The sequence below is a fragment of the Bactrocera neohumeralis genome, chromosome 4 (genome assembly GCF_024586455.1).
Source record: "Bactrocera neohumeralis isolate Rockhampton chromosome 4, APGP_CSIRO_Bneo_wtdbg2-racon-allhic-juicebox.fasta_v2, whole genome shotgun sequence".
Classification (NCBI taxonomy): domain Eukaryota; kingdom Metazoa; phylum Arthropoda; class Insecta; order Diptera; family Tephritidae; genus Bactrocera; species Bactrocera neohumeralis.
Genome location: NC_065921.1, coordinates 78743623 through 78767110, shown reverse-complemented (window position 1 = coordinate 78767110; position 23488 = coordinate 78743623). Strand labels below are relative to the sequence as shown.

The following is a 23488-nucleotide window of genomic DNA, read 5'->3' as shown; positions in this document are numbered from 1 at the left end:
TAATTATAATTAAAAAAAAATTTGATAATTAATATAATTAGTTATAAAATTAAATTTTTTATAATTAAAAAAATATATATAATTAATTATAAAATTAAACTTTTAATTATAATTAGTTATAAAATTAAAATTTTTGAAATTAATTGAAAAAGATTATAATTAATTAAATATTTAATTTTATAACTAATTATTTTAAAAATTTAAATTTTTTAACTAATTATAATTTTTTTAATTAATTATAAAAATTTTAACTAAATTTTATAACTAATTATAATTAATACAATTTTTTCATAACTTTTTTTAACATTATAATTAATTATAATATTTATCAATTTTATGTTTAATTATAATTTTTCATAATTTTATATAATTAATTATAAGTAATTTTAATTTTTTATAATTATTTATAATTTATTTAAAACTAAAGTCCACTCAATTTCAATTTACAACTTCAACAAGCGAATGATTTTGGTGCGAAATTATATTATGTAATGTAATAATAATAATAATAATAATTATGTATAATAAGTGTGTATGCAATGAACAAATGTAATGTGCGCGAAATAATAATGCAATTAATATTAAAAACTAAATTTTAAATACAATAGTTGTTTATATAACAAGTCAATTGGCGCCGGAAATACGCGTACATTAGATGCGCGCGGCTCTTTGAGCATAAAAAATAATTCTAAGCATACTTTTAGGCGCGCGCATGCACTTTTTACACCTGCGCCGCACATACAAGGCGCTATTCTGCACATCTATGTGTGTTTGTATGTATGTATGTCTACATAGTTTTAAGTAATTAATGAACATTTGTTCCAGTCGAAATTCGTCAAAAAAGTTATTTTTTTGTTTTTGTTTTTGTATGCAAAGTAAATGTGTGTGTGTTAACAAAACCGAAAACATCAATGAAATGCGCGTAAATTAAGTAAATATTATATAATATGTATGTAATATGCAATTTAAATGTAGCTAAGTAATAAGTAAATTGTAATAATAGTAAATGGTAATAATTAATAATAATTAATTTTACAATAAATTGTCTCATTTGAATACCAACGAATTATGCTACTAGAAAAATAAGTGCCTTTGATTTTTTGTTGTAATTGTTGTTTGCTGTTGTTGTTGTTGTTGTCTGCTTGTTATATCAAAAATTAAAAGGAAAATTCCGTTATGCTGCGCGTTGCTGCCGTTATGTGCTGCACACTGCTCTCTACGCGCTCTCTCTCTCTCTTTTTCAACTTCATGCAGCGTTGCATTTCTTTCATTTTAGTTTTGTTTTGCTTTCAAATTGCAGTTGTTTATTATTGTTGTATTTGACTTGTTTAATTATTTATTTTTTTGTTGTTGTAATTTATTTACTGTTGTCCTCTCTTTTCTATATTTATATGCTTGTGGTTGTGTTGTGTTTATTTTCATGTAGTTGTTGTTGTTTTTTAAGCTTAGAGAATTTGTATTAAATCTCAATTATATACATCCTGCTTCACTTCCACTTCATTCTCTTTCTCGATCATACCCTCGTTGGTGGCATTATTCCATGCGCCGTTCATGCTCTTCGACGATGAGAAGCAGAGTTTCATGATGAAGGGGAATTTGGTACCTGAAATTGGAGAGAATGAAAATTAAAAAATGTTCAGCATAAACATATGTGAGAGATAGATAAACGGTGTACATTTTAATTTTATTTTTAATTTTTTAAATTAAAAAAATTATTTTAATTAAAACATATTTAATTTTTCTTAAAAGAAAATTTCGAAAATGTTAAGCATACACATATATGAGAGATAAAAGGGTGCTAATTTTAATTTTATTTTAAATTTTTTAAATTTTTGTAATTAAAAAAATTATTTTAATTAAAACAAATTTAATTTTTCTTGAAGAAAAATTTTCCAAAATACATTTTTATGTTTTAATTGATTTATTTTTAAATTTTTTTCTAATTTAAATTTGAATTCAATTTTTTTCAATTTACTTTTAATTTAAGAAAATATTAATTATTTAATTTTTCTTAAATTAAAATTTTAAGTGTTTTTGAATTTTAAATTGTAAATTTTTTTTAAATTTATTTTTATTTAAAAAAATATTAAACATTTAATTTTTCTTAAATTAATAATTTAAGTATTTTAAATTTTTTTTAGTTTAAATTTTTTTGTTTCTAATTTAAAAATATTTTTTTCTTAATTAATTAATTAATTTTCTCTTAACATCACACTTTTTGGTGGTTTAATTAATTTTTTTTTCTTATTTTTTCAATGAAAAAAGAATTTTACACATGTTTTTTTTTAAATATAAGCAATAGTTTTAAATTAAGAACATTTTTTATTTTTTAAATTGAAATAAAAGCGCCTAAAAGCAGGCAAATATAAAATTTTTCTGACAAAAAATATTAAATTCGCCTTTTTTAGATAAAAAAATTTAATTTTTTCCTCAACTTATTTTCTTAATTTTACTTAATTATTTTTTAATATTTCTTAATTTTTTTTAATTTCTTGCACTTTTTTTGTTTTTTTTTTCTTAAATTATTTTAATTTTTACTGAAACTCAGTTTAAATTTTCCATATTTATTCGATTACTTTTAATAAACTCACCTTTACCCTCAATTGGCAGATGATTGCACTTCATGATGGCCAAAACGGCCTGTGAAATATTGGGGAACTCAATTAGTCCCGATGAGGAACGCTCCGTTTTAAGTGGGAATAATCGCACCGATGTGGCGGGCACTTCTTTGATATTGAAAATGCCTATGAGCTGGTCTTCGGTTAAGCCAGGCGGTGTGTTGAAGAAGTGCAGAATCTGTGGTGCATAAAAAAATCAGAAAGTGAGGTTAGAAAAATGGCAAACAATTTTACATATTTACATGAATATGCGAACAATTTAAGAAGATTATTTTTTTTTTTATATTTATAAAATTTATATTTTTTCATACAATAGTTTTCTTTAAATATTTTATTATAGCTTTTGTATAAAAAAAATTTAATTTCTTTTTTACATATTTTTCCATTTTTTTATTTTTTTCCTTAAAGATTTTCTTTTACATATGTACATACATATGTATATATATATATTTTTTCTAAATTATTTTCTTGCATTTCTTTTCCCTTTCATTCGTTCTTACCTTGCTCGGTGGTTGTATGCGATTTTTGCTTGCCTGTGCTGGCGACAGGAAGCGATTATTCTTTGAGCCGGTATACTCCTTAAAACTGGGTGTATGATCGGGTAATAAAAATGGATTTATAACTTCGGACAGGAAATTCTGTTTGGAGAAGGCAATCTGGATTTTGCCACCATTGCCGACGGGAATGTTGTTCAAATGTTGGACACAGCGTTCGACAGCGACCGAGTCGCCCATTTGTACCATGGCGGTGCCCTCTTTGGTTTTCAGGAATTTAATCTAAAAATGCAGAGAGGAAATGGGAAAATATTGTAAAAAATGAATTATTTAAATTTTTTGTTTTGTTTTTCATAGAGTTGCAGAGAGCGATTGCACTGGATGAGTTTTCTTAATACTTTGTATTTTTTCAATTATTTGATAAAAATTATTGAAACATTTTTTGGATGTAATAAATGTTGCTCAAACATTTTGCTAAGTTTCCATGCAATTTTTAACCTTTTATGATTATTTTTAGTAGTTTTTTCTGAAATTTTTCTCTCCAAAATGTTGCTCAACATGTTGCTAAGCATATATCGTAGTTAATTTCATATTTATAACTACATTTAATAGTCTTTGCTGAAATGTTTATACTGAAATGTTGCTCAACATGTTGCTAAGCATATTTCGCAGTTAATATCTAATTTATTAGCTTTATAGTAATTTCTTCTCATTATGTTTAATTAAAATTTTCATACTAAAATGTTGCTCAACATGTTGCTAAGCCTATTTTGCAGTAATTCCTTTTTTATTGTCCTTATAATAACATCTTATAGTAATATTTATAATTATCTTTAAAAGCTCTTGCTGAAATTTTCATACTAAAATGTTGCTCAACATGTTGCCAAGCATATTTCGCAGTTAATTCCTGATTTATTCTCCTTATAGTATTTTCTTATAATTAGGTTTAATAGTTTTTGTTAAAATTTTTGTACTAAAATGTTGCTCAACATGTTGCTAAGCAAAGTTTGAAATAATTTCTTATTAAATGTTCTTAAAATAATCTCTTATAGCTATATTCATAATTACATTTAATGTTTTTTTGCTGAAATGTTTATACTGAAATGTTGCGCAACATGTTGCTAAGCATATTTCGCGGTTAATTCCTTTTTAGCGTCCTTATGGTAATCTGTTACAAAAATGTTTCATTGTTTTAGCCAATATTTTTTTTCTATTCAAATGTTGCTTAGCATGTTGCTAAGCATATTTTAATTTATCTTTTATTTAATATATTTTTATTTGTCCGTCCTTATAATTTTAATACTAATTCTTGTTGCTTTTATTATTTTAAATCTATTAAATATCGAAAATTTTAAGTATGATTGCTTCGGAAAAATTTTAAAGCGGTGCAACATATTGCCAGAACTTTTACTGCTTTCAATGAAACATACTACTTTTCTTGCCATGAATTGTTATATTAAAATTACAAGGCATTAAAGAAAAAAACTTCAAACAAATTTACTTAAATTAGAAAATATTTTTTGTTCCGCAACATTTTGCGAAAATTCCGTTTTTAACGGTCTATAGTTAAAAAAAACCTTTAAATTCTACAATGTCTTATATAGGCGAAATTCTACCTTATTCACGAAAAATAAAAGGATATTTCTTAATGTTGCGCAACATGTTGCTAAAATTTTTTGCATATATTTGAAATTAACTTTTCAAATTTTTAAAATATATAAATTTCTTGCAACAAGAAAATGTTCATCTGAGTTTTTATTAGTAATACAAATTTATTTAAAAACATAAAAAATTTCTCGCAAAAAACAAACAAAAAATTAATTGTTGCGCAACATGTTGCTAGAGTTTATATTATACACTAAAGATTTAATTATAATATTTTATCTGAAGTAGTAATACAAATTATTTAAAAACATATTTCTCGCAACAAACAAAAAATTAATTGTTGCGCAACATGTTGCTGGAATTTTTATTGTTTTCTATTATTGTATATTCATACTGTTTTCTTAGTTTTGAACATATGATGAATGAAAATTACTATCAATGATAAAAAAATTATATTACTCAAACGAAAAAAAATGTTGTTGCGCAACATGTTGCTAGAATTTTTTTTATAAACTACAATTTTTATTTTATTTAAATTAAAATCTTAATAACTGTTATTTAAAAAAAAACAAAATTTCTCGCAACAGAAAAAAATGTTGCGCAACATGTTGCTAGAATTTTTATTATACACTAAGGACTTTCTTATTATATTTGAACTAAATTCATAATAACAATTACCAAAAAAATATTACAACAAAAAAAAATATAAATAAAAAAATGTTGTGCAACATTTCGCACATCGCTTTTGCTTTCGCAACAGTTTTAACATTTTTTCATTGAAAATCTCCAACAACTAAAAATTACAATCATTTCACATATGTTATGTATGCGCCAGTTGCGCAACATGTTGCTAAAATTGCGCCACAAATAAAATTTTTACTGCCATACCACAAATCAAATGCCTCATATGCAATTCAACGGCATTTTTATAGCTTTGATTTAATTAAGTTTGCGCAATTTATGATTTTTGTTTTTGTCTCTGCCGCTTTTTCTTGCTTGCACTCAGTTTCCCAATAAACGGACCAACAAGGAAATTCACCTACAAACGGAAAGCCAATGTAACTTTGATTTTGGTGGCAACAAGCGTGTTGCAAGCAGACCAGAGTTTGGCGGTGGCAAGCACACCGCAATACCGAAGCGTATCAAGTCGTGCCGCCACATATTTGTGGCCAATAGCCGCTAGTTGTAATGGCCAAAAGCAAGTTAATGCAGGTATCTAAGCAAGCAGGTATTGCAGGCTGGCAAGTTATAGACACCGTTAGCTGGTGGTGCACAAACAAAGCCGGTTGGCCCAAAAGTGGCCGAAGGTAATTAGCTGTGCAATTGATGGATGAAAATGAATGCGCTGGCGTTTCACAGCCGCAGCAATGTCTGTGCGGCACGTATGCAAGTGTATGTATGCAACTTTCGAGACTGGCGAGCAGAGCAATGAAATGGTCAGACAGACGCAGTGTACAAGAGTTTGGTCGATCGATCAAAAGCAGCTGATACCGTTTTATTACTGCCACACAATGTGCACGTACAACGATATGTAGTATGCGTGTGTGTGTGGCGTTGCATGCAACGGCGGCAGGTTCAATGCGCTCCCGTACAAGCACCAGCTGCAAAGTCCGCAAAACACGCTCGTGCAAAAAGTTTATTAGAAATTGCTTGTACACATGCAGCAATATGCAATACAAAAACAACAACCAGTAACAACTTTCAAGATTTTCACTTTCACTTATTGGCAGCGAAATTGCTGCTCGGCTGCACACTAGCGGCTGTTGTTGCAATAAATTGTTGTTACAATGAATTATTGTTGTTGCTGTTAGAGTGAGTTATTGTTGTTGCTGCGCTAAAATGTTATAATTGCAATAAGTTTTTGTTGTTGTTACAATAACTTATTGTTATTGTTGCAATAAATTGTTGTTGTTGTTACAATAATTTGCTGTTGTTGTTACAATAATTTGCTGTTGTTGTTACAATAATTTGTTGTTGTTGTTACAATAATTTGTTGTTGTTGTCCAATATATTGTTGTTGTAATCAGAATAACTTTCTGCTGTTACTGCAAAGAAATGTTGTAGTTGTTGTAAAAAGTTATTGTTGTTGTAGTTTTATGTATGTTGCCATGTAGTTTTTATTGCTTTGTAATCCAAGCAACAACACCTGCTGCTCATTTGTTGTTGTCATTATGAAAATTGTTATTGTTGTTGTTGCCGAGGCTTTTCCATTTGCCGGATTACAACATGCAATCGACAGCAATTAGAGTAATCGAAACGCATTAAATTGCAATTGCTTTGGAGATTTTGCTTTTTCATATATCTCAATTTAATTTAAAAGCCCTTGTGAACGGTGAATATTATACATATATACATATGTATATGTATGTACATATGTAAATATGTATATGAAAGCACAAACTATAAATATGTATATATACATAATTAGCAATTTAATTAGTTGGCAGTTGTTGTTGGCCGCTAATCCTGGTTGTAGTGTGTAAAGTTCCGATATCGAGTTCATATAAGAAAATTTTATACCCGAAACAGGCTATATTACGTGTGTCACAAAGTTTGTAACGCTCAGCAGGAAACGTCAGAGACCCTATATAATATATACGCATGTCTATAACAGATCAGCGCGACGAGCTTAGTCTATCCATCTGTATATACGCGAGCAAATCGCTCAGTGTTTGAGATATCGATATGCAATTTTGAACACGCCTTTTTCCTAGAACCAGCTCTTTTGTCGGCACCGATCACCTGACCGATCTATCTTTAAATACCATTTCATGCTTTAAAGAATGCCACTGTGAAGCGTACTATAGTCTAAATAGTTGACGAATCACTCGTTCGATGCGGAAATCAAACCTGCTCATGGTAGGCAAAATATAAAAAAAAAAGATCTGACGTCGAGAATCAGATTTCAAAAGTGAGTTCTATGCGGAATATGGTGGAATGGGTGCCAGCAATAAATTTCAAACTTTAAACTTTTCCACTAAACATTTATTTCACTTTCCTTAGGCATAGCAGTGTTATTTAAGTTGGATTAGACATTAAAGTACTAAAAGGTGTATTTTCCTTTAAGTATATTTTACGTCTTCACACAAAAATTACACTCTTTTCGAACTCAAGTAACGCTCCCTAAACCCAATATTCACCTTAAATTCTCTTTTAAACCTTCATCTCTAACTATGTCAACAAAAAGTGCAACTGGTGTTCTCTAAAACATGTCTTAACTGGAACTAAAACCACTCAGGAATTTGTTTCGAAGTAATCAATAACTCAACTACTAATGAGCTGGTTAAGCTAGACTAGTTTTTGGATCATGAAAATATATGCAAAGACTCTCATTACCTTATATGAGCTGTCAAGTTCTATGGAATACAGTCTTACTCTTAGTATGCTACATAGAAGACTTTAGTACGACTGCATTCCTTAGGCACTTACAGGTCATATAAGGTGCTGAGTGTGTTGGGTATTGTTTCATGACCCAAAAACTAGTAAACGGATAGTCCAAATCACATCTCCAAACAGTCGTGGAAAAGTAATGCTCCAACCGATTGTTAAGCAAAACGACAGTCTTTATAATACAAGTACAAAGTTCCACCGCTCAGCTCACAAAGAGTTTGTATCAAGGCATCATTACCTCCCAATTAACACCAGCTAGTGAATGGAGCCCGAGGTGTAAATTAAGCCATACTTCGTTCGTAGTTTAGTTCTTGAAAACTAATTTTCACCATGCACCTACTCCGTTAAGCAAAGGTGAATACTTTTTGCTAGCTTTTTAGATGTTTAGAGTTTCTATGAGTGAAGTTAACCAAATATTTTCCCAATAAAGTCTTTGTTGAAAAAATCATCACTAAACTTTTTAAAGATATTTTATTTTTCCCTAAGTAGAGTTTCAGAAGTTTTTCGCTTTAGCTACAAAAATATGCAGATTTAGTGGAAAATCTCTACCAAAAGAAGTCATCGACTATCTAAATAATATAACTTGTGTGTTTCCAAGAAGGTTATGATCGTTAATTTTAGTTTACTGCACTTGAGTCGAATTTCTCAAAGGATTCTTCAAAGGCCGTTTTAGATGGGATCATTTGGAAACTAGGCAAGTAGTTTAAGTTTTCAATGGACTTTAAAAGCTAAGCCGTTTTATTATGTCGTTAATTGAGATAGGCGGTCGGATGTGCTCTAGTTTGAAACCGAGGTATCTTATGTCGGTTTGTTGAAAGGAATGAACTTAAAAACAGCCTCATATAGGCGGAGCTGTCGAAGTTCTTCATAACTAGAACTCCTGAATTGGCAATAGCAGTCAAATTTCATACAAATATCCTTGCTTAACTCGAAGACCCTTTCATTCGATTTTTTTGTTTTTTGTGAATTATGCTGATTCGAGTTAGGGAAATTTTGGTGATGGTAACTGATGACGGTTTGTTGAAAGGAATTAACTTAAAAACAGTTTAATAAAAGCGGAATAGTATTGCTTAGGCGATGCTTGGAAACCACAAAAACCACAGTTGAGTTTTAAAACCATTTGTAGTCGCCATATTCAACAAGTTTGGGTAAATTTCAAGTTTGAGAAAATCGAGATTTGAAGGACGTGAACTCTTGATTTGGCAATAGAAGGCGAATTTCATACAAATTTCCTGCCATAACTCGAAGACTCTCTAACTTGAAGTTTTTTTTTGTGAATTATGATGATTCGAGTTAGGGAAGTATGAAGTACTGTTTCCATATATATGTTCTGTAAGGATCTTAGTCAGTCCTGCCATCCGTCTGAATATATGTATGTGAACCAGTTCCTCAGTTTTTGATTTAACTGGTCGATCAAAATCAAGCACTTGTAAGAAAACTTGAACCTATGAAGGCTATCAAAGCTGCGGGGCAGTCGAAATTAACCCTTTTTCTATTTTTAATAGCTATCGGCTCTTGGTAGCTAATATCACATCCTTTCCAGTGATATTGCTGACATTAAAGGATCTACATATTTGCTGCTAGACGGTGGCTTAAAATCTATGCAATTTAGGCAGATAATTTAAGGGCAATTTAGGAAAACAGTGGTGAGTTTGAAAAAGGTGAAGCTCTTATACATCTCTTAGGCAATTGGTAATTAGAAACTTCATTTTCCATATTTCCCAAAAATATTAATAAAAGTCTATATATTACTAAAATCCATTCAGGTCAATAAAATGTTGATAGAAGTAATGTAATCAGGCTTCAAGGCAATAAAGTTTTATGAACGACTTCAGCGCACAGAATTCTCACTTATTCATAGAGGAAACACAGGCACACGCACAGGCGCCCATATAAGCTGCAGCAATTTAAGAACAATGAAATCTTTCATTCATGAAAATTTGACTGAGCTGAAATGTTGTTGGAAGCCCGATTTTAACAGCAACAAAACAGTCAGCAGCAATGAGAGGAGGGGGTATAAACGAAGAAGTAACAGAAAGGACGATAGTGATTTCCTGCCACAACTCCGCAGACTAGAAGAAGCCAATCAAATGAAAAGCATAACAACAAAAACAACTCAACCAAATCATATCCGCGCGCAGACATAGAAGTTAACCGTTGCGCGGCAGATGAAGCGTTCTATTAATACAAATAGAAAATGCAGAAAAAAATGCTTTATGCCACACGAAAGGGAAAAGGCGTTGGAAAGGCAGTCAAGCAGATTAACACAATTATGTCAACAAAATTGCTGAGGAAGCGGGACACACACCAACAAACGCGCTGAAACTGAAATTAGAACTGCTTGTGCCGCATTGTGTTTGGTCGCCTGACAAATATCAAGGCGCAAGCACAATAATAGCAACAAAAATACTAGAAATATCATAATAATAATGAAAAAGCAGCTGCTGCAACAACAGCAACAACGCTGCCACTCGCCGCTTTATGACATTTTCGCGCGATTTAACACACAGAATTTAATTACTCGTAAGCGTTGACAGCGACAAAAACAATGTACATGAAATGTGAAAGAGAAATGGGAGAAGATATGGCGCACAGAATGCGAAGTAATAAAGTCGCAGCAGTGGTGGCATATGCGTTTAACGGCGCTTATGGCGTACTGGCTGCAACAAAAACATACAAAGCCGTGTCTTAATTCACGATATCTTTTCTCCAATTTATTTGTTTATGTAATGGTATTGCTGAGAGTTGAATTGGAAATGTATTGTGAAGCTGATTTTTGTGTTGAAAACGCTTTTGGGTTATGGAAAGGCAATTTAAAACTTTTATAGGACATGCGATTTTTGGGATAAAAAGAGCTGACTGACAAGGGTTTTCTATATCATCATTAAAAATTCGGTATTCGTAAAATTTAATTGCGGAATCCCGAATTTAAGTACTATAAGAAATTTTTTCATTTAGTGTTGAGTTTTGATAAACTGATTATAATTGCATTGATTTATGTAGGTTTGAATTTGATAGAAAATTTCGGGATTGAAAAATTTCAATTTCGGGATCCCGAAATTTTTTTGGATAATATTAAATTTTTCTATATTTTAATCGAGGACTTTTTTTTGTTTTAAAACAGTAGAAATTTTATTTATTAAAATTGGTGTAAAAATAATTATTTTGAAAATTTCAGTATATCGGGATTGGCAGGAGGCATATTTGATAGACTATTTATTATATTAACTTACAAGCATTTGTTTTGACTTTTTTTTAATTAAACAATTATTAAAAATTCGGTAGTGATGAAAGTAATTGTCGGGATCCCGTATTTTTTCAGAACGTACAAAAAATTTTTCCATTTTGAATTGAGTTTTTATAGACTTTAGTTGTATTAATTTAGTTTAAGTTTAAAACTGTTTTGGTATTTTAAACGATTGAATTTTTCGGGATTGGTTAAATTGAATTTCGGGATCCCGAAATTTTTTTTAATTATTAAATTTTAGTTGTACTTAAAATATATAAAATTTCGGGATTTGTAAACTTTAAATTCGGAATCCCGAAAAATTTTCCGAAATTATTAACATTTTATTGTATTGATTTAGTTTTAGTTTAATTTTTTTTGGTATTTTGAATAGCTGAAATTTTCGAGTTTGTTCAATTTTTATTTCGAGATTCCGAATTTTTTTGAAAATTATTAAAATTTCGTTGTACTTAAAAAAATATAGAATTTAGGGATTTGTATTTTTGAAAAGTGGAATCCCGAAAAATTTTACGAAATTTTTAACATTTTATTGCATTGATTTAGTTTTAGTTTAAAGTTGTTTTTGGTATTTTGAATGATTTCGGGATTGGGGATTCGGGATTTAAATTTCGGGATCCCGAAGTTTTTTTTTGGAAATTATTAAAATTTCGTTGTACTTAAAACTATATAAAATTTTGCGAAAAATTTTGTGAATTGAACTTTGTAATCCCGAAAAATTTTCCGAAACTATTAACATTTTACTGAACTTTAAAGTATGGAAAATTGCGGGATTTGCAAGTTTAAATTTTTTTCTAAAAAAAATGTTTGTAATTTTTTTTATTCACTGTATGAGCATAAACTAAAGCTACTTGACTGACGTTGTAAGGAAATTAAGTATGCGTAAAGCAAATATTCGGCTATAACTGAAGAAAGCAAATATGGTAGATGAACTTACATATAGCATGTACATATGTATGTATGTATGTATGTATGTATGTATGTACATATGTACATACACGCGTATTTAAAAAATCATGAAATGCAAATAATTTCCAGAATTATTTATTCAAGGAATATAAATTTAAAATTTCTGCAGCAGACAGGTCTCCATTAAATTTTTTTGAGCTCAATGAAGCAAAGTTGCCTTTTTACAATTTTCCAAAATTTTTTTATTTCGAAAATAATTGATTACTGTTTCGGAAATTTGTAGCTTTAGTTAGTCATCAAAAAAGTACCAACAATAACAATAAAATTAATCTGTAGGTGATTAATGCCTGATAAAATACGCAAACACGCCACTTTCAGCAAACTCAGGCAAAAAGGACAAGGTAAAGCCACTAAAACAACAACAAACAGTAGAGTGTACATAAATCGCTTTAATTTATTTTAAAATTTATTTATGGCATAAATACCGAAATAAACAAGCAGAAAAAAGCAATTAATTTAAGAACCCATCGAAGCCGAATAAAGGAACGGATAGGCTTAATAAAACACACATACGAGCACATATAGTACATATAAAGGCTTGCATGTATGCGTGTATGTTTGACAAATAAGTTGGATAATAAATTGCTTAAAAGGGCATTATACCCCAAAGCGGCTAAAATATGCCCATTTGGTTATAAGCCCAAAGGCTCCGGTGTGCGTGCGCACTTAAACGCCTAAAACTATGCACAAATCTCGACACAAATGCCAAAAACAAGAGCAAAAAAGGTTGCACTGACAGCAAACAAAAAGCTACAGCTATGGAAATCCGGCACTGCCACCGCACCAAACACATAACAGTAAATTTGGAAAATTTTCGAAAAGAAACAATACCCAAATATCGACGCAAAATGGCAAACAAAGCGGCTAACGGCAAGAATAACAACAACAAAATGCTGTAAACATTAAGCCTCCGCCCGAAAAAGACAAGCAAAATGCGCTCAGTGCAAAATAAGGCATAAAGGCAAGTTAATTGTGATGACGTTGACATGTAACGCACACACACACACACAGATACGCATTACCACAAGCGTACACATATACATATATGTATGTGGCGCGTGTTTCTATTGTTGTTGGCTTATTTATAGCACACAGCGGAGTTGCGTACCGCTCTCTGCCAAGCCAACCGGACAGGATGAGTGCATGTTGCGGCCAAAGTGGTGGCAACTCACTGCGTAGCTATTTACGTGTGTGTGTGTGTGTTTGCTAAAAGGATAAATGCCGAGCTGCGGCAGGTCAAATTGATTAACGCTGATTGGCATTTCATGAACGACAGGCAGGCAATGGCATTGTTTTTGCCGAACAAACAACGGTACAATAGCCATTATGCTAAACTTCCTCGAACGCATATATATACATATTTACATATACACATACACATGCATAAATATGCGCTTAGATATGCTTGTTTGTATGCGTGCGCTAATGGCAAATTTACTGTTCGGCTTTGGGCATGTGTTGTTGTAGCTCCATTGGTATACGCATTTTAGCACATCATCAATGCGCCTGGAGATATGCAACGTTTTTTTTTCTCTCTCTCTTGCTTCGCTCTAGTGCCTACGCGGGTATGCGTGTGTGTGCTTCATGTCACATGGCCATTATGGTCTAATACATAGTTACCGTTATTTGCAAATATAAATGTACAGTTACAAATTGCGACGCTTTGGGGCTCAATGATGCATGTTTATAACCTCAACGTATGATGGCGCCACACACCTGTAATTTGAGCTGAGCGACGACGCAATTGGCAAATTTGCTGCTAATTCATGATCCACACATACATACATATGCATGGGTGCATATATGTACAGATGTATATTCATTGTAATATGCTATATTGGATATATTGGCGATTTGTGGGCCGGTTCAATTAGGTTCAATGAGAATAAATTAATTATAAAATTAACTTTCGTGGGGTAGATTGCCATCGAAAGGTTTTTTTCAAACATAACCTACAAATTTAACAGAAAATTGTTATTAAAAAAAAATGTTTTTCAGAAAGTTGCATAATATTTGAAATGATGCTTTAGATTAAGCACTAATTCTTTTGAATATGCGATTAAAATTTTAGAATCGATTATTTATCGACATATGATGAATTTATCGTTATCGATTACTTTGAAAATATTTTATCTTTAAACTATACGTTATTTTATTGTTGTTATTTGGCTTTAAAGTAATTTCTATTTATCGACATATGATGAATTTATCGTTATCGATTTTTTTAGAATAATTCTTCTTTAAACTATTCGTTATTTTATTGTTGTTATTTGGCTTTAAAGTAATTTGAAAAATTATTCGCATACATTGTTATTAATCGATTATCGATTAATGACTTCCTCAACGAATACATTTTGAAAAGCTTATAATTATTGGCAATACAATTGTATGTAGATGACGCACACTAATTTAAATGTTTTTAATATCTTAAAAATTAATAAAAGAAATTATCGATTTATAGTATATGGAGTTTTGTTACCGGTTATTGATATGATTTTCAAATTATTTTAGACACATTTTCATTTAAAGTTTTTAATAAAAATACTATTATTTATCGATTTTTATTTAATTTACGATAATTTCAATTTTTTTACAGATTTTTGTTTAAAATTTATGAATTTGCTAATATCGATTATTAATCGAATCAATTATCATTTATCGATAACAGATTTTTTTCTAATTTTTTAACCACAAGTGTTAAATAAATGCAATACCAAAATATTTAAACCATTTTTCAATATTACTGAAGATCAATTAGTTTGAGAGTAAGAGAGCTTGTTTTATTTTAATTTTTGGTACATATTAACTCCCTTTATCATGTGTATGCACTGTAGAATATATATATTTTCAATATTAATAATGAACTGTGGCTTATAATGACTATAAAACGCGATTATTCGGCTGCACAATTTTTATTTATTTATCGATTATTTATTGACAATATTTAATATTTATCGATTTTTTGGCATGCAATTTTTAAAATCATTTAAATTTTGTTATCTATCGATCATATTTGGCATTTATTGATTAATTGGTATCGATTACTACTTTTTTATCGATTTATTATCGATAGTATTTATCTTGTAACTATTTTCTGGCATATATTTTTTCAAGTATTTAACTTTTGTTATTTATCGAATGTATTTGGGATTTATTGATTAATTGTTATCGATTATTACGAACTTGTATCGATCGTGCTTATCTTGTATCGATTTTCTGGTATATACATTTTTAAGTATTTCACTTTTGTTACTTATTGACTGCATATAGCATTTATTGATTAATTTATATCGATTGTTACGTATTTTTATCGATTTTTTATCGATTGCATTTATTTTGTATCGATTTTCTGGCATACGTTTGTTCAAGTATTTAACTTTTGTTATTTATCGAACGTATTTGGCATTTATTGATTAACTGTTATCGATTAATTCGAATTTGTATCGGTTCATTATGGGTCGTATTTATCCAGTGTTGATTTTTTGGCATATTTATCGATCATTTATCGACTTTTTGGTATCGATTTATTTTTTAAAATATTGTTTATGGTTAAATATTAAGTTCAGCACTGGTTGAATTAAACTTAAAATAACTGATTAATATTAAACTCAGCACTTTTCTTTATTTAAATCATTTTCCAATATTAACCCTCAACCGTCATGGTGTCTTTATGGAAAAATATTAGGAAAAATCGAAAAAACTTAGCATATAATTTCAAACGTCTGTGGTAGATCAAATATTGACTTTTTCAATAAATTTGTTTAGTAACGGTACATTAATTGGAAGTTTATGTCAATACAGCCCCACACATGCTGTTGAAATGCTAAAAGTTGTGATAAAATCAAATTTTATGGCGCTGCCATGCTTACTTTTGCAGCACTTTCAGCAAGAAATAAATCTGAAACAAAGGCAAATATTAGCTAATTGCACACACAAACATACATATCTGACATCGTCAACCACTTGAAAGGGCCTATAAAGCATATTCACATCAAATAAGAATTTATTTGGGCATGGAAATGGTATCGAGCCGTTTGGCTTTAGCTTTGTGATAGTTTATGTTGAATATCATAAATTTATTTGTTGGCATGCGCAATAAAAATTAATGGCCACGTGTGCACATATGCTCGTACATATTTATTATGCTCACTGTATTGCTGTAAGAGCCCTATCCCTCCTTTGAAAATGCTCCCCTTTAACCACTATTCTCTCTTATCTCTTCTAGCCTCGCACACTTACTCTTTGCATTTGCTACTTTTAATTGGTTTAATTTTTTATGCTGAAGCGGCACTTTTGCAGAAATAAATGCAGTAAAAACTTTTAACGGAACTTTCTTGCATGAAAGTTTTATGTGAAAGCACTCGTTATTTAGTCGTATTGTCTCGTAGAATTTATAATGGAAGTTTTATTTTTGCCCACAACGCTTTGAATGTGGAATGATGAAAGCTTCTGCTTCTCTTAATGTAGTGTTTTTGGTAGTTGTTTGTTTTGAAAATATTTCGTTTGTTGGAAGCTTCTTTTCGCTTACAGTTTTTGTAGTTGTTGTGTTGGAAATATTTCGGTTTCCATTAAGTGCCACATTTAATTGACAATTTGGATCTGGCATAGTGAAGCCGAGTGTCAGGGAAAGCCAGAGACTTGGCTGCAGCAAAGGACATCATGTTGTTGTTAGCAGCAACAAAATCGTAAATATTTTTGTTTCATAATTTTATACAGCTACTCATATTATTCGTAAAAGCATGGCGGTTGTTGAAACTAAAGTATATTTGGTAAACTTTTAATTATTTCGCTTTTTTAAGGCGGTGAGTTGTTGGAAGGAAGTGAGCGTAATTTTATGTGCTCTATAATATTGTCAGTGAGATCAAAAAAAATTTGAGAGAAAAAAAATTGTATGAGTAGTTGGGTATTTACTTAGCGCTTTAACAGTAGCTATTTGTTCATTAGATCAGGGTAGATAATTTTTAAAAGCAAAGAAATCATGGTAGGAAAAAATTGGAAATTAATGATAAAATATCAAACATTAAAGAAAAAAATTTACGGCTTTATGTTTGTGAAAATCTCTATCTTTTGATAATATAAATATGTTACTATGGTGAATTTTCTCTGAAAATGCAAAACAAAAAAAAAAGTTAAAAAAGGATTCAAAGTTCCTTTAACTAATAATCAAAAATTAATTTAAAATAAAATCACTATTTTAATTCCAAATTTATGTTACTCAAAAAATTCTTTTAAATATTGATTATAAAGATTATGAAAATATTGATTGCCATATAGAATCCTTGAAAATCACCTTACAAAAAAAAAATTACTAAATTAAATCAAAATGTATTTTGCAAAAAAAAAAATTATTAAAATTATTAATTTTATTTTTTGATAAAAATTTTTTATACGACTAATTAAAAAAAATTATTTTTAATTCAAAATTTATTTTGCAAAAAAAACTTATTTCTATTAAAATTTTTTTTACAAAAAAAGCAATTTAAAATTTGATTCGCAAAAAATAATTATTTTTCTTAACATTTTTTTTTACTAGAAAAATTTTATTTCAAATTTATGTTACTCAAAAAATTCTTTTAAATATTGATTATAAAGATTATGAAAATATTGATTGCCATATAGAATCATTGAAAATTTTAAAAAAAATTAATAAAATTTTTGAAAAAATTTTTTTTTAAAATTATTATTTTTATTTTTTTATTAAATTTTTTTTTTTTTAAAAAAAAAATTAATTCAAAAGTTTTTCGAAAAAATAATTATTTTTTTTTATTAACATTTTTTTTACTCAAAAAATTCGTTTAATTGATTATGAAAATATGGATTGCCATATAGAATCATTGAAAATCACCTTACAAAAAAACTTATTAAAAAATTTTTTTATTCAAAATTTATTTTGCAAAAAAAAACTTATTTTTATTAAAATTTTTTCACAAAAAAATTAATTCAAAATTTGATTCGTAAAAAATAATTATTTTGAACATTTTTTTTTACTAAAAAAATTTTTATTTTAAATTTGTTTTACTTAAAAAGTTAAATTATTTGATTTAAAATTTTTTTTACTAAAAAAATTACTTTTATTAAAAATTTATTTTAATTTTTTTTATGATTATGAAAGTACTTTTATGTTAGAGCCATCAGACATTTATATTAATAAATCATTAGACATTTATATTAATAAAATGTATATAATAAATTTAAAAAAAAAATAATAATCAAAATGTTGAAAAAAATTGCCAATTGCTTGGCTGTAAGATTAGGCTCACAAACCCAAAATGCTGCAGAAAAGGCATCTGGGAGAACTTTCCAACTTAGAAGGCTAATGGCCAACATCGGAAGATCAACACAGGAGAAAGGGAAGCTTCTACTGTCGACCACACTGAATGTCTTGCTCTTCGGAGTAACGTTATGGGACTCAGTGAGCCCTAGAAAAAACGTATTGCCCAGCTGCTCTGAGGCATACCACACAGTTAAAGGGGAAGGAGTGTAGTCAAAAAGCGGAAGCACGCCGATCCACTTACTAGCATTCGAAATTAGAAACCGGACGAATTTTAAGAATTAAACAGAAAATGTTCACGGTTGAAAAAACAATGAGACCTGGACGCAGGTAATGTGGAACGCCGAAGAAATGCGAAAGCGGTTTCAGGGTGGGTGACGGTTCCTTAGAGAAAATATGTTAGTGGATTGAAAGTGCAATGCTATGATGCATGCGCACGTTTCTTTTAAAGTGTCAGTAGGGTAATCTTTAAAAAAAAAAAATTTTTTTTTTGCATTTTCTGTTTCCTTATACCCTTAGAATTAATGTAGAAACCCACTTTACCATTGGAAGGTTTCGAAAAAGGTCCAAAAATAATAATACCGCTCGACGTTCGGAGCGCTCGGAGTGCACACCTGGTACAGTACACACCAGTACCTCAAACTTTAAACGCGTTTTTCACAACACTTTTTTAAACTGGCGGACATGATTCCGGTCGAACTACTCAACCGATTTGCTTAATTTTTTTTTAATGTTCACAAAACGCCTGGCTATCGTCCCTACTAGATTCATAATTTTTTATAATTTATTGACAATGTTATGACCAAATTAATGGAAAAATTAAAGAAAAAACGTTAATTAATTAATTAATTAAAAAAATATAATTTGTTATATACATTTGTATATATATTTTTTTATAACACTTTTTTCGCGTTGATCGGATTTTTATTTATTTTTTTTTATTTAAAACAATTGCAATATATTTTTAAAAAGTGAAATTAGTTTTATTATTAATATATAAGTATTTTATTGTATTTTATTTAATTCAATTATAATTTTTATTATGTATAAAATACAAAAAAAAAAAATATTTTAAGCTTTAGAAATATTTTTTTGTATAATTTTTTTTCTGAAAAAAGTAAGTTTTATTTATAATATTAAAAAATATTCTGACAAATTTTTTAGATAGTATTTTTTTAGCAAATATTCCAAGTAAAATATATAGACAAATTTTTACGAAAGAAATATATAATAAATTTTGGCGAATATATTTTTCCAAAAATAAAATTTTTTCTTTTTGGTAAAAGAAAATATTTATAAAAAATAAAGTATTTTTTTCGTGTTTTTTTTTTTTACTTGAAATTAGTTTTTAAAAATTCATATAATACATATTAATTTGCAAAAAAAAAATATTGTTTATAAATATTTTTTTTTAAATAAATTGTAAAAAAATTATGAATTAAAATGTATATAAAATTTTTTTGTAATAATTGGTAAAAATATTTAACTTTTTTATAAGTTCAGAGATTATAGTCTTTTTAATTTTTTACAAATACTTCTTACGATTGCTCTATAAAATAAATCCAAATTTATTGCTTGAAATTAATTGCCTAAAAAATTTATGCGAAGGGCTTTATAAAAACTAGCTTCCGAAATTCGCCAAAAAATTCTGCAAAATATATTTAGGTAAGAGATTTGTATTAAATGCAAAATAGCAAGTCATGATTTACAATGAAAAATGCAAATTTATGCATTTCCCTACCAAAATGGACAAAAGTCTCAATATATGCATGTGTGTTTGTGAGCAAAATAGCAACAGTAAGAGTGCCAATAATTGTGTGTGCCTGTGTTGTAACTAATACAAATGCATGCTTTCGCAGCGCAAACAAGCAAACAAATGCATTACACATTTCTACATGCCTGTGTGTGTGTGTGGGTGGGTGTTTGACGCATTTTGTGCTTATTTCACCTGCCAGGCATGTCCGCTTTTATTTATTTGCCAATATTTATTGAAATGCCAGTGCAAATGACCGTTGCAGATTTTTTCAATTTATTTCCATTAAACTGCATATTTACAATTTACAATTGTTGTTAGCCCATGTCGGAGGCAACAACTTTACGCAAAAGCATGTGTGTATATTTGCATTGTGTAAGCGCACGTTAACACACACAAGTGTGTGTGTGTGTGAGTCTATTTATTTTGCCATTGTGGCACGACAATATTCAACTGGTTTAGTTGCTGCGATAGATAAGGCCGACGTCATTGACTTCATGTGAACAATCGAGCTAACTACTCTGCATACAAATGGGCGCACTAACACACACACATTTACAGTTTTTGTTTGTATGTATGTATACTGATATCCCACGCACAAAGTGTGCCGGACAAAAAGTTTGTAAGCAAGCTAGTACACGCTTACGCATATTGATTGAGGTATATGCTGGTTTATATAAAAATACAAAGCTTGTATGTGTGTGTCTATGTATGTGCACTCCTATGCAACTTTCAAACAAAGTAAGTCCTAAGAGTTGTGCAAACAAACGGAGTACTGAATTTATTTATGCGGGCAGATAAAGCGTACAAGCACACCAATAAGCTTATACAATGTGTAATCTAGCTAGACACACATACACACCTAAATATATATATACATGTATATATATGTATATATGCTTGCATGCAAAACTTTGTCATTTTTACGAGAACTTTTCCCATATGTAGTGCTTTAACTGCTTCCAAATGCAATTTGTTGTCATTGTAATAGCCCTACGAGTGCCTAACTATTGTTATGTAAATACCCTTCAGGCGGATATTAAAAAGATACAACAGTAAGCGTTTAGTAGTATTACGGCTGAGTGGATTTTTCACAAAAATTTAGAAAATTAATGCATGTGGAGAACGTTATTTTGTGAGTGGTTACGTATACGCCATGTTAGCCCACTTGTGTACATTTTGTGGGGATTATTGCAGCTGAAATGCATTTTGGTTTAAATTTGAGTTCTTTTTAACTGCGAATGAATATTAAGTTTGATAAAAATTATACAAATAAATTTTTAATAAAAAAGTATAATAAACATTTTATTAAATAATATAAAAAAAATTAATAAAAATTATATTAATAAATTTTTAATAAAAATTTTTTTAATAAAACTAGTATAGATAAATATTTTATAAAATAATATAAAACGATTTAATAAAAATATTATCAATAAAAATTTTTACTAAATAATAAGAAAAGTCAATAAATTTTAAATTTTAAAAATAATTTTTTAAAAATAATTAAAAACATTATAAATAAACATTTTATTAAATAATTAAAAAAAAAATAATAAAAAATAATAAAAAAAATTTATAAAAAATAAAATAAAAAAATTTGAGAAAAATTATATTAAAAAAAATTTAACAAAAATTATATAAATAAGTTTTTAACAAAAGAATAATTGAACTTATTTAAAAAAGTTACTCAGCTTATTGAAGTACATATGTTTCCATACATTTTTTTACACTTAATTTCATTTTTGAATGATATCAATATTTAATCGAAATTGTTATACAAAAATTCTCCTAAATATTAAAATAAATTATTTTCACAATAGTAGCTTTTCATTATTTAACTTATTATTTATTGAAAATATTAGTAAAATTTTTCCTAATTTTTTCAAAAAATTATAATTAACATAATTACAACGAGATTATTAGACACAAATTTTCAAAATATTAAAAAATTTTCAAAATATTAAAAATTTTCCCAAAAAATTAAAGAAAATTTTTTTCATAATGTCACACTAATTTTTTTTAATTAAAAAAATTGTTTTCATAATGTTACAATAAGTTTTTTTTATTTTTTTTTTTAATTTTTTCCAGATGTCCCTATTTGTGTTAAGAATATTTTTTGAATATAATTATATTGAAATTGTTACTATTCCAAATCATTATTTGCCAAATACATATTTACAATTTCTCAATTTTTTTTAATATTTTCTTTAAATAATATATTTAAAAATATTAAAAAATGTGTTTTCGTTAATTTTTATTTTTTTTCTTTAATATTTTTTTAAAGAATATTTTTGGAATATAACTTTATTGAAATTATTATTATTCCAAATTATTATTATTTTCCAAATATTAACAATTTTTCATAAATAAAAAAATTTTTTCAATAAGTTTTTTTTTTTACTTTTTGAAAATATTGTTACATTTTCCCTATTTTGTTAATATTTAAAAATATTAAAAGTATGTGGTTTCGTAAATTTATTTTTTTATTGGAATAACAATATTATGACATTTTTTCAGATTTTTTTAAATTTAATTTTATTTTCTTCTCATAATTTTTTGTTTTTATCAAACAAAAATGAAAATTCCAACATATAAAGATTACATTATAGGAGAGAAAAGAACAAATTTCTAATCCAAGCCTCAACAATTTCAAGAAGTCAATTAAATAAATGAAAAAAAAAAAATAAAAATAAAGCATTTTTCTATAAAATGTATTTTTCGCAATTTATGATAAAAATTATATATAAAATATAAAGTATTATTTGCGAGTATTAAATTCTTTCCTTTCCAAAAATTAATTTTCAATTAGGTGTAGGCGATTTTATAAAATAATTATACTATATAAAAGTTTTTCCATAGTTTTGGTTAAATAAATATTTATCGAAAATATAGTTAAACAAATTTTTGGCGAATTAACAATTTTTTTGTTATTAAAAATTTTATAAAAGAAATTATAATATAAAAAAACCATAAAATAATTTAATATTATACTGAATTTAAAATAAATAAATTTTAAAAATATTATTATATAAAAAAATTTATAAAATAAAATAATAATATTGTTTTATATAAAATTTTTTTTAATAATTTATTTTTTATTTATTTTATTTTTGGCTATATTTTGTATATTAATTTTTGGGG

At 28.0% G+C, this 23488-nt stretch overlaps 1 protein-coding gene across 13 annotated transcripts in view; it reads right to left on the bottom strand.

Moving 5' to 3' along the window:
* Positions 1–562: 562 nt before the first annotated feature.
* The window catches only part of LOC126755508 (heterogeneous nuclear ribonucleoprotein L), a 309695-nt gene continuing 286769 nt past the window's right edge, over positions 563–23488 (bottom strand). For all 13 annotated transcript variants that reach the window (XM_050468132.1, XM_050468130.1, XM_050468134.1 and 10 more), the window contains 3 exons: positions 3119–3394; positions 2592–2796; positions 563–1603 (listed from right to left, as the gene is read on the bottom strand). In XM_050468132.1, the coding sequence (XP_050324089.1) occupies positions 1467–1603; positions 2592–2796; positions 3119–3394 (618 nt within the window). In that variant the 3' untranslated portion in view covers positions 563–1466. The remainder of the gene's footprint in view (positions 1604–2591; positions 2797–3118; positions 3395–23488) is intronic.